Source organism: Rhinatrema bivittatum, chromosome 1 (assembly GCF_901001135.1).
Source record: "Rhinatrema bivittatum chromosome 1, aRhiBiv1.1, whole genome shotgun sequence".
Classification (NCBI taxonomy): Eukaryota; Metazoa; Chordata; class Amphibia; order Gymnophiona; family Rhinatrematidae; genus Rhinatrema; species Rhinatrema bivittatum.
In genome coordinates, this window is record NC_042615.1 from 685,726,037 (window position 1) to 685,738,215 (window position 12,179).

The following is a 12,179-nucleotide window of genomic DNA, read 5'->3' on the forward strand; positions in this document are numbered from 1 at the left end:
AATGGCGAATTTAAGGTATTGAGGTATTGGGGGGGGGGGGGGGGCTGTCTGGAGTGGGAGGGCCATCAATGATTTTTTTTCGACAGTTGTGGTGGGGAAGGTTTGAAGGGGGCACTACCAGCCTAGTATTTTTATGGAAAGGCTTAAGAGTGGGGGTGGGGGTCACTATTTTGGAGGGGGGATTGAGTGCTTCAGGAGGTAGGTGGCAGGGGAGGTCGTCGTGTGCTGTTTTACTTTTTTACTTTTGTTTTGCAGGCCACCTCAATTGGTGGGCCTGGGGAGGGTGGGGGGAGGGGGGTCTAATAATACCGCCAGTGCCTTTTTGGATTCTTTTAGGGGGAGCCGTGTTAGGCCGTATGGCCCTTTAAGGTGATGGCAGGTCCCTGCATTGGGGGCTGCCACTTTGCTTTGCCATGGCCCCTGTTGTGTTGTTTGTCTCGCAGATGTTTTCCGCAAGACAAAGAACGTGGCGATACTGCCACAATATTTGGCGGGGGGGGGGGGGGGGGGAGGACAAAATATCACAGGGACCATCTCCCTGTGATATTTTGCCCCTCCCACGATACAATATCACAGCTTTGTGAATCCAGGCCTTCGCTGAATAAGTGCAATACTGCTATTTGGCTGTCCTGAAGTTAGATGGATAAACACATAGCCGAGAATATTCAGAGACACAGCCATGCCACTGAATATCTCAACCAAGTTAACTGGATAAGTTTATCCAGATAACTTGTGCATCCACATAGCTGCTGAATATCAGGCCCTGAGTACTTCTGAAGATAAATCACGTAGAGGGTAAGTTTCAAACGCATTTACACATGTAAAATGTAACTCCTATTGTAGCAGTTTTCAAAAGCCATTTACCTGCGTAAAGTGCACTTTTGGGGTAAATCCTGTGGACAATTCAACGGCATATAGTAGGGATGTGAATCGTGTCCTCGATCGTCTTAACGATCGATTTCGGCTGGGAGGGGGAGGGAATCGTATTGTTGCCGTTTGGGGGGGTAAAATATCGTGAAAAATCGTGAAAAATCGTGAAAAATCGAAAAATCGCAAAACCGGCACATTAAAACCCCCTAAAACCCACCCCCGACCCTTTAAATTAAATCCCCCACCCTCCCGAACCCCCCCCAAATGACTTAAATAACCTGCGGGTCCAGCGGCGGTCCGGAACGGCAGCGGTCCGGAACGGGCTCCTGCTCCTGAATCTTGTTGTCTTCAGCCGGCGCCATTTTCCAAAATGGCGCCGAAAAATGGCGGCGGCCATAGACGAACACGATTGGATGGCAGGAGGTCCTTCCGGATCCCCGCTGGACTTTTGGCAAGTCTCGTGGGGGTCAGGAGGCCCCCCACAAGCTGGCCAAAAGTTCCTGGAGGTCCAGCGGGGGTCAGGGAGCGATTTCCCGCCGCGAATCGTTTTCGTACGGAAAATGGCGCCGGCCATACGCGTATGGCCGGCGCCATTTTCCGTATGGAAAATGGCGCCGGCAGGAGATCGACTGCAGGAGGTCGTTCAGCGAGGGTTCCGGCGCGTCGCTGAACAACCTCCTGCAGTCGATCTCCTGCCGGCGCCATTTTCCGTACGAAAACGATTCGCGGCGGGAAATCGCTCCCTGACCCCCGCTGGACCTCCAGGAACTTTTGGCCAGCTTGTGGGGGGCCTCCTGACCCCCACGAGACTTGCCAAAAGTCCAGCGGGGGTCCGGAAGGACCTCCTGCCGTCCAATCGTGTTCGTCTATGGCCGCCGCCATTTTTCGGCGCCATTTTGGAAAATGGCGCCGGCTGAAGACAACAAGATTCAGGAGCAGGAGCCCGTTCCGGACCGCTGCCGTTCCGGACCGCCGCTGGACCCGCAGGTTATTTAAGTCATTTGGGGGGGGTTCGGGAGGGTGGGGGATTTAATTTAAAGGGTCGGGGGTGGGTTTTAGGGGGTTTTAGTGTGCCGGCTCACGATTCTAACGATTTATAACGATAAATCGTTAGAATCTCTATTGTATTGTGTTCCATAACGGTTTAAGACGATATTAAAATTATCGGACGATAATTTTAATCGTCCTAAAACGATTCACATCCCTAGCATATAGTGTAGCAATTTTCAAAAGACCACTTACACAGGTAAAGTGCCTTTGCACGTGTAAAACCCAAATTTAAGCATGTAAATACTTTTTTAAAATCGCGTCCATAATATGAAGTCCCTTCTTGAAAGAGCTTACAATCATCGTTTGAGTAGACAGAGAGCTGCTGTGTGCTTATGCTAGAGCCATTGGCACCGGGTATAATGTTTACTAATAAGATATGTGAAAGCATAAAAATATTAAATTGCAGAAGCAAAGTGCGATTGAAAGTGCTGGGTTACTGAAGTGTACCACTGAAAGCTTCACTGCCCAGACCTTTAATCTGCTGAAGTTATACTCCTCTGCAGGATGCAGTCTGTTAAGCATATAAGCACAAAGTTCCTGGATAAGTAACCTCAGCTTCTCCTATAATATGCTTCTTGGAATCTATGTCCTAGTCTTTTTTGCTTGAGACAGACAACAACTGGTTTGTGGTAATGGAGCCACAAAATCACAGTGTGGATGATTTTTCTCTCAACGTATTTTCAGTCGCTCCTTATCAGCCCAACAGAACTGATGTCCATGTGTCAGATGGAGATAAAGCGGGTGCCACTTTACTGTTTTCTGGTGTTTTCTTGGGGCTTGTGGGCATCACCTTCACCGTAATGGGCTGGATCAAGTACGAAGGCATTGCTCTCTTTGAATGGACTCAGTTGTTGGGGCCCATTCTTCTCTCTGTTGGGGTGACTTTTGTACTGATTGCAGTTTGCAGATTTAGAATGTTGACATGCAGATTTTGCAAGCAAAGTGATGAAAGGGCACTGGACATAGACCAGACCCCATCTGGACAGTCCTTTGTTTTCACTGGAATAAACCAACCTATAACTTTCCATGGGGCTACAGTGGTGCAGTATATTCCTCCTCCCTATCCATTTCAGGAAGCAATGGCAGAAAATTCGGTCTGTCTACCACCAAAGCTCAATCCTTCTAGAAATGTTCCACTTAAAGGACCAACAACTACAAACTCATTTCCTCCTCAGTATTATACCATCTTCCCTATGGATAACTCATCTTTTGTGGATGAAGAATTTCCTGATGGTCAGAATGAAGGCAGCAATGACAGGTATGTTTTTTGCATTCAGAATGCTACTTGATCAACAAAGGAAAAATGCATTATCATGACAAGAAGAACATTAGTAAAGTGTTTGGGGTATGTTGTTACAATGAAAATGTGAATGTGTGTTCTTTCCTATATATATATATAAAATGCAAAATATGTTTATCAGCCATGTCTAAGATTTTTGAGAGTTTGAAATTTTGATTTTTTTGAAGGTTTGTTCCGTGATATACAGCAGCAGACCTATATTTAATAAGCTGAGTCAGTACAATGCAATATTTATTTCAGCCATTCATAACTGAATTTGATAAATAGAAAATAAATCAGATATTGTACAACTATTTATACTTGGTTAAAAAGAATTAAAAAAAAAAAAGAGTAAAAATAATGCCCTGTAAATGTCACTTATAGTAATTGTTTTGTCAGTCTTCCTCTTATTAAATTGGGTTTTCTAAATTCTTTTTATGAAAGCATAAGAACATAAGGAATGCCATACTGGATCAGACCAAGGTCCATCAATCCCAGCATCCTATGTCCAACAGTGGCTAGTCCAAATCACAAGTACCCAGAAGATCCCATAAAGTAGATCTATTTCCTGCTGCTCACTCTCAAGGATAGCAATAGCTTTTCCTGATCTACCTGGCTAACAATGTTTTATGGATTTTCCTCCAGGAACTTTTCCAAATCTCTTTTAAATTCAGCTATGCTAGTTGCCTGGACCAAGTTCTGTAGCAACAGATTCTATAGCTTGATTGTAAGTTGAGTGAAATAAACAGGGCTGAATTAGCCATAATATGGGTGTCGTCATCCAGTGGCACTGAACGGACCTCTCTTTTTTAGCTAGTAGAGCTTTTGCTCTACTGAGTATGTGCTTCTCACTATGGTGTTGCCCCGTGAGCCCTTTAGTCTTTTTTCAACAGAGCACTAGCACTAGCACTATTTTTCTAAACATTTTTCAAAACTCTTCTTTAAAATTGCTTCACTGCTTCAGCAGGCCCTAAACAGCACTTTCCAATGCTACCTTTAACAAAAAAATTTTTTTTATTACAATATCTACTAAGAAGAAGGCCAAAGTAAATAGGTTTAAAAAGACTGTATTTGTGACAGGAAAACATCCATTACAGATGGGAATGACTTCTGCTACTATTGCCTGGGCCAGACCATAACCAAGCCAATTGTTTTAATTATGGACGGATATCCCCACAAGCATAAAGTTTCAGAGCCTGGAGAATCCATAGTCAGTTCTCTTTCTAAAGAGCAACCTTGTCTGCCTCACCAGGAAGAGTTGAGCACTGGTTCCTCTATAATATTTCCCCCATTGTTGGAACAGGCTGATTCTGCAGGGTCGAGTAAACATAGTGGTCATGTGTCAAAGAAAAGGATGCACCACTTTGCAGAACCACCAGAGCAGTGAGCGCAGAAAAAAACACAGAGGCTCAAGTGTACCTGCACAATCAATGTATGGTGCATTGGTACCATCGATGAATAAAGCCCCATTGGCACTGTTGTGGCTACTGGTAACACAGTGCAGAAGGCTCTATCGGCACCATTGATGCACAAGACTTCATCAGCATCATCTAAGCAGGGTCACTTTGAAATCCCGTCACATAACTATGCCCATCTTGATGAGATTCATGAGCGTGCTTTATCTACTCCAGCCTTGCCCTCTGGAACTCTCTACTAGGGATGTGCAGCGGGTGTCCGATCGTTTGCGCTTTCAGGTTCATGTGGCTGTGAGAGATTAGCCACATGAACCCGAAAACACGAATCGTTTTTCGGCTTAGTGAAAACATGAATCGTTTTTCGGCTTAGTGAAAACATGAATTGTTTTTCGGCTTAGTGCTCACTAACAAAAAATAACAAAAAGTAACAAAAAATAACAAAAATAAACAGTTTTTTGTTAGTGCGTGCACTAACCCGAAAATGATTTTCACGAAAATTTGTGGGAAAAAGTGTTTGTTTCACGTTTTAGCCCATATTTATTTATTTTTATTTTATTTAAAAACTTTTATATACCGTCGTTTAGTGATATACCATCACAACGGTTTACAAATAGGCACATGAATAAGTTCAGAATGGATTTAATTTTAACCAGAGGGTGCCGCAGTTGTTCGGATACATGATTCAATATTATAAGCTATATGTAAAGTGTATTAAAATTCCCTTTATGGGCTAACCGTAGATGCGGTATACTGTAATTCTTTAACTTAATACTTAAGTGTGATAAAATAAAATATATAACGATTTAAGAAATATCGTACGATATTTCAATTTGTTATAAAAATGATTCACATCCCTACTCTCTACCAGCTGAGTTAAGAACTATAAAGGAGTCAAGACTGTTCAAGAAAGCTCTTAAGACCCATTTCTTTCCACTCACTTTTAATTATCTTATTTGAATCTTGTTGTTTTTGACGATTTTATTTATTATTTTGTATATGTTCTTATCCACTATGAATATTTTCTTGTGCCCTGCCCTGAACTACGGAAGGGCGTGTAATAAATATTTTAAATAAATAAATAAGCACAAGCCTGTATTGGCAGCTTTGAAACATAAGACCCTGGCACCATCAATGCAAATGTCACTGGTGAAACTGACACATAAGTCCTTGACACATTGAACCACAGAGCATTGATCTTTGATGCCTTTGCCCATTAAACTAGTGGAAGCATCGATGCATCATACCATAAATCTTCCTAAACAGCTATATGCTGGTAAGGTCAAGCTCTTACCTGGAGCTGATGGGGATAGGATCCCTTGTCTACCACCGATTACTAGAGTACTCTTGCCAACAAAATTACTGTCACGCGTGTTATGATTTCAACTGCTCCTTGTGGTCCCCTCCAGCAGGAGACACTGAAGAGCATACTCTCCAGGCTGGCCAAACTCCTCCCTCCTGCCTGCACTATACCCACACTCCAACGCTACATAACCCTGCCTTGTCAGTCCCAAGATGCTTCTGCAGAGATTCTCCCTTGGCTCCTTGCCTTAGTCACCTTTGCCTTGCAACCTACCCAGGCCTATGCTTGTCTTGCCTCATGGCCTCTGGGCCTTCTGACCTCAGCCTTGCCTTGCCATGCCTTGTGGCCTCCGGGCCTTCTGACCTTTTCTTGCCTTGCCTTGCCTAGTGCCCCAGGTCTTCTGACTCTTGCCTTGCCTTTTGTCCTTTGGGTACAATTGTCTCTTGCCCTGGCTTATAGAGGCCTAGCCTGCTCTGTGGCCTATCTATGCCTCACCTTGTCCTGCCCCTCAGACCTTCCTTTATCACTGCCTTCATGCCTGAATGTTCTAAGTTCTGTCTTGTCTTTGTCTTGTCCTGTCATGTCCAGTCTTATCTGCATGCTGTTTCTGTCTAAGCTTCAGTTTCAGCCTTACTTGCACGCTGTCCCTATCTATGCCTCAGTTACAGCCTTACTTGCAAACTGTCACATGGAGGGAGCACTGGATGGCCGGCGCCATCTTTAAAAATGGCGCGGGCCATCCAGTGCTCCTACCATGTGACAGGAGCCGGCCAATGGCACGGATACCCTGTCACATGGTAAGGGCAAAGGGCCATCGGCGCCATTTTGATTAGTGGCAGCCGACGGCCCAGGAGCGGGAGATCGCTCCCGGGACCCCCACTGGACCACCAGGTACCTGTAAAATGTTTTTTGGGGGGGTCGGGAGGGTGAGGGAAGCTAAGGGATTCGTTTTAAAGGGTCGGGGTGGGTTTAGGGGTTATTTTTGTGTACCGTTTTTCCCGCCCTCCCTCAAAACGATAAGAGAACCCCCACGAACAATATCGTGGGGTTTTCCTATCGTTTTGGGGAACCCCCGATTTCTGATGATTTTGAAAATATCGATGATATTTTCAATCGTCCGAAGCCCGATTCACATCCCTAATGCAGATAGCTGGGTGTTTGATGGGCATGATGATCACTTGGTAACTTGTCTGCCTGGTGCGAAGGTAGCAGACCTCACATGACACCTAGATAAGATTTTAGAGAGTTCTGGGGAGTAACTGACTGTCATCATACATGTGGGTATCAATGACATAGGAAAGTGCAGGAGGGAGGTTCTAATGATACTAATGAAAAGGAGAGTTAGGGCATCCCAACAGAGAGGTTCCAAAAAAAAACTAAAGTAGTCCATGTGCCTATAAGTAAAGAGTCACCTGAGATAAAGGATTCCAAATGATCCCTGACAACTGAAAAGTAGGTTGTTAAAGACAAACAAAAAAATACTTTGAGATGTTTGTATGCCAATGGAAGAACTCTAAGAAGTAAGATGGGAGAGTTAGAGTTATAGCAGTGAATGATGAAATAGACATAATTGGCATCTCCACGACCTGGTGGAAGGAGGATAACCAATGGGACAGTGCTATACCAGGATACAAATTATATTGCAATGATGGGGAGGATCAACTTGGGGATGGGTGGTGGCGCTTTATGTTTGGGATGGCAAAGATTCCAACAGGATAAAGATCATACAAGAGACTGTATGCACAGTAGAATTTTTATGGCTAGAAATCCCATGTGTGCTGGGTAAGAGTATAGCGATAGGAGTATATTACCATTCACCTGGCAAAAATTATGAGATAGATGATGAAATGCTAAGAGAAATTAAGGAAGCTAAATTATTGATAGTGCAATAATAATGGAAGATTTCAGTTACCCAAATATTGAATGGGTAAATGTATCATCAGGACATGCTAGTAAAATAAAGTTTCTGGATGGAATAAATGACAGCTCTTTGAAGCTATTGGTTCAGGAACTGATGAGAAAGGGAGTTATTTTAGATCTAATTTATAATTTATTTATCCTGTCCACACATTGTACACACTATTGGATATTTGCACTTCTTCATCCCATGTTAAATGTTGGGACACATATTATGTATATAAGTTTGCTTTATCGCCTTCGCCTTATGCTTGAATATGTATATAGGTTTGCTATATCGCCTTCAAACCTTATGCTCTCTTTCCTATGTGCACTCTCATCTGCACCTCCCAGTTCTTCCTTACCCTGTTTTTTGTAACTGCTCCCTTCCTTCTTTGTTTCCCCCCTGTTACATGTAAACCGGCATGATATCTCTGATGATGGTCGGTCAAGAAAAATCACAAATAAATAAATACAATAATTCTTAGTGGAGCACAGGATTTGGTGAGAGACATAACATGATCAAATTTGAACTGACTGGAAGGGGGACAATATGTAAATCTGTTAGGAATTATTAGGAAGGGAATGGTGAATAAAATAGAGAATGTGATAATTCCTCTGTATCCTTCCATGTTAAAATTGCACCTTGAATACTGTGGGCAAATCTGGTTGCCGCTTCTCAAAAAAGATTTAGTTGCACTGGAGAAAGTATGGAGAAGAGTGACCCAAATTTTTAAAGGGGATGGAACTGTTCCCCTCTGAAGAAAAGCTAAAAAGGTTAGGTTTGTTCAATTTGGAGAAGAGATAGCTGAGGGGATGATATGATAGAGATCTATAAAATCATGAGAGGACTAGAATGGGTAAATGTGAATCAGTTATTTATTCTTTCAGATAATAGAAGGACTAGGGAGCACTCCATGAAATTAGCAAGTAGCACATTTAAAATAAATCAGAGGAGCATGTAGCTTAATTTTAAATGATCTGTCCATGCCCTCTGCTCTGTAAGCCTTTCAGGTTTTTTTGTTTTACTTATGCTTCGTACCTTAGTATGGGCCTATGGGTGGGGGGAGAGGGGTTTAAGTGCCTTATTAGGGGAGGCTGAGCAGAACCTATCAGCCTTCCCCTAGTGTTTTTTGCCCAGAGCTGAGCTTGTTACCTGAGGGGGAGGGTGTTTTGTTGGTTTTGGGGCCTGCTATTTCTTTAGTGTGTATTTGCTGTCACTATTATTCATATCTTCATTTATGGTTGATGCATTGTTAGTTATATGTGAAACTTAAAGATACTTAAACATAAAATAAATCAGAGAAAATTCTTTTTCACTAAATGCACAATTAAGCTCTGGAATTTGTTGCTGGAGGATGTGGTTAGAGCAGCTAGTAAACTGGGTTTAAAAAAGGTTTGGATACGTTCCTGGAGGAGAAGTTCACAAACTGCTATTAACCAAGGTAACTTAGGAAACAGCCACTCTATTACTGGTATTAGTAGTATTGGATCTATTTAATGTTTTGGTATTTGCCAGGCACTTGTAACCTGGATTGGCCACTGTTGGAATCAGCATGCTGGATTTGATGGACCCTCGGTTTGACCCAGTATGGCAACTTCATATGTTCTTAGGTTCTTATGTTCTAGAGGCTAAATTTAGGCTCTAGAACATAAGAAATCCAGAAACACCATGGTTGAATTCTTAGAAATGCTCCCTGATCCACGCACAAGACTCCAGAGGCTGGCTGAGATCCAGTATCTCGATGCATGGATAAGATGATGAAGGGAACAGGGTTTTAGATCTGTTAGGAATTAGGGAACATTCTGGGGGCAGTGAACAGTGGCAGTCAAAATAGCAAACAGAATGTTAGGCATGATATGAAAAGAAATGGAGAATAAAATGGAAAATATCATATTGCCTTTGTATCGATCCATGGTGCGACTATACCTTGAGTATTGTGTATAGTTCTGGTTGCCCCATCTCAAGAAATAAATAGCAGAACTAGAAAAGATGCAAAGGAGGGTGACAAAAATGATAAAGGGGATGAACCATCTCTCCTATGATGAGAGGCTGTGCAGGCTAGAGCTTTACAGCTTGGAAAAGAGACGGCTGAGAAGGGGACATGATAGAAATTTATAAAATCATGAGGGGGGGGGGGTAAATAAATGACAGTTATTTACCCTTTCAATTAATACTAAAACAACAGAACACTCCATGACTGTTAGGGTTCGCACAGAGCTGGTGTAGACATGAGCATTGAGCATGAAGCCTAGTGAATGTGACTTAGGTTATGTTCAGGATTGTTGGTCTATTCCCTTCTTTGAGCCAGTATGCAGAAAAGACTTCTGGATGACCTACAAAAGAATAGACATTATGCCCAACAGCTTCAAGGAGTTTTGGCATTGAACATGGAGATTTAATAACTACCTGCAAAAAGACATTTTCCTACGACATGCTAGCGAGCTACATGACTAAGTCAAGGACAGGGTATTCTTGAGCAAGAGAGATGGTCTCCCACATATGCCTGCAAAGACGTCTCTCCCCTGTTTCCTGAAGGCGATAACCAGCTTCTGAAAGAGCTCGGCCAGGCATGGATCAAAGAATTTCTACTGCTAATTGGAAAGATAAGAGGAAAAACTCCAGCCTTGGACATAGCGCAGCCTGTGGAGAAAAGGACTATAATAATGTGTGAAAACAACAAACAGGACAGCAGCATCAGAGAATGCAGAAGCAGCAGCAGCAACAGCAAACCACTACTGACTGGACACTGGCATCCTGCTTCCTTCGTTTCTGACCAAAGTAGGAACAGACTGATTTGGGTGAGAGATAATGCCTGTGTATTTAGGTAGCTAAGCATGGAAATATGTTTCCGTGTGGAGCAGGCTTGCGATGGAGAAGGTACAGAGAAGGGCAACCAATATGATAAAGGGGATGGAACAACTCCCCTATGAGGAAAGGCTGAAGAAGTTAGGGTTGTTCAGCTTGGAGAAGAGACAGCTGAGAGAGGATATGATAGAGGTCTTTAAGATCATGAGAGGTCTCGAACGAGTAGATGTGACTCGGTTATTTACACTTTCAAATAATAGAAGGACTAGGGGGCATTCCATGAAGTTAGCAAGTAGCACATTTAAGACTAATCGGAGAAAATTCTTTTTCACTGAATGCACAATTAAGCTCTGGAATTTGTTGCCATAGGATGTGGTTAGTGCAGTTAGTGTAGCTGGGTTCAAAAAAGGTTTGGATAAGTTCTTGGTGGAGAAGTCCATTAACTGCTATTAATCACGTTTACTTAGGGAATAGCCACTGCTATTAATTGCATCAGTAGCATGGGATCTTCTTAGTGTTTGGGTAATTGCCAGGTTCTTGTGGCCTGGTTTGGCCTCTGTTGGAAACAGGATGTTGGGCTTGATGGACCATTGGTCTGACCCAGCATAGCAATTTCTTATGTTCTTGAATAAAACTTTAGAGTTCACTTTCTTTTGCACTTTATTGTAATTGGCCAATGGAGGCACTTTGTTGTTCTTAAGTTATGTTCTTAAGCACTCTTATGTTCTTAAGTTCTAATTTTGTGCCTTGTTATATATCAGGGTTATAATACTATTGTATTATAATACTATTGTACTTCTGGGTGGTTTCTCCTGTGGTCCTTTGGTTTCTCCTTTATCTTCCTGCTAGTCACATTAGTGGCTGTAACAAAACTAACAACCAGAAAATCTACCTTATAAATGGGCCATGACCGACGGCCCGCAAATGCGCAGTAGAGCGCAGCGAGGGAGGAGAGAGAGAGAGGGAGGGAGGAGAGAGAGAGGGAGGGAGGGAGGGACTGAGTGAGAGGGAGGGAGGGAGTGAAAGGGAGGGACTGAGTGGGAGGGAGGGACTGAGTGGGAGGGAGGGATTGAGTGAGGGGGAGGGACTGAGTGGGAGGGAGGGACTGAGTGAGGGAGGGGGAGGGACTGAGAGGGAGGGAGGTAGGGGGTGGGGAAGAGTGAGGGGAGAGGGAGAATGAGGGAGAGGTGAGAGACAGGGATGTGAGTAAGTGGAAGGGTAAGAAGTTTTGGAGCAGAGAAAAAGGGAGTGGAGGAGGGCTGAGGGAGAGGGGATGGGATTGAGAGAGGGTGGGGAGTGACTGAGGGAAGGGGAGAGAGGGGTGGGAGTGACTGAGGGAAGGGGAGGGAGGTGAGAGTGGGGAAGGAGGCAGTGGGAGACAGAGAGTGAGTAAGACTGAGGGGTGGGAAGGGGGTGAGTGACTGAGGGGAAGGGGGAATGAGGGAGAAAAAGTGTAGGAGGGTGCTGCGAAAATGGACCGAAAACAAAAATGTAATGTAGCCCGTTGTGATGGGCTTAACGGCTTGTGTAAAATAAATCATAGCAAGCACTTTTTCACTC

The 12,179-nt window shown here is 43.5% G+C and overlaps 1 protein-coding gene across 1 annotated transcript in view; it reads left to right on the top strand.

Annotated features, from left to right (window-relative positions):
- The first annotated feature begins 2,480 nt into the window (after positions 1 to 2,480).
- The window catches only part of TMEM174 (transmembrane protein 174), a 44,471-nt gene continuing 34,772 nt past the window's right edge, over positions 2,481 to 12,179 (top strand). The window contains exon 1 of the mRNA XM_029574808.1: positions 2,481 to 3,178. Within this exon, the coding sequence (XP_029430668.1) occupies positions 2,553 to 3,178 (626 nt within the window). The 5' untranslated portion in view covers positions 2,481 to 2,552. The remainder of the gene's footprint in view (positions 3,179 to 12,179) is intronic.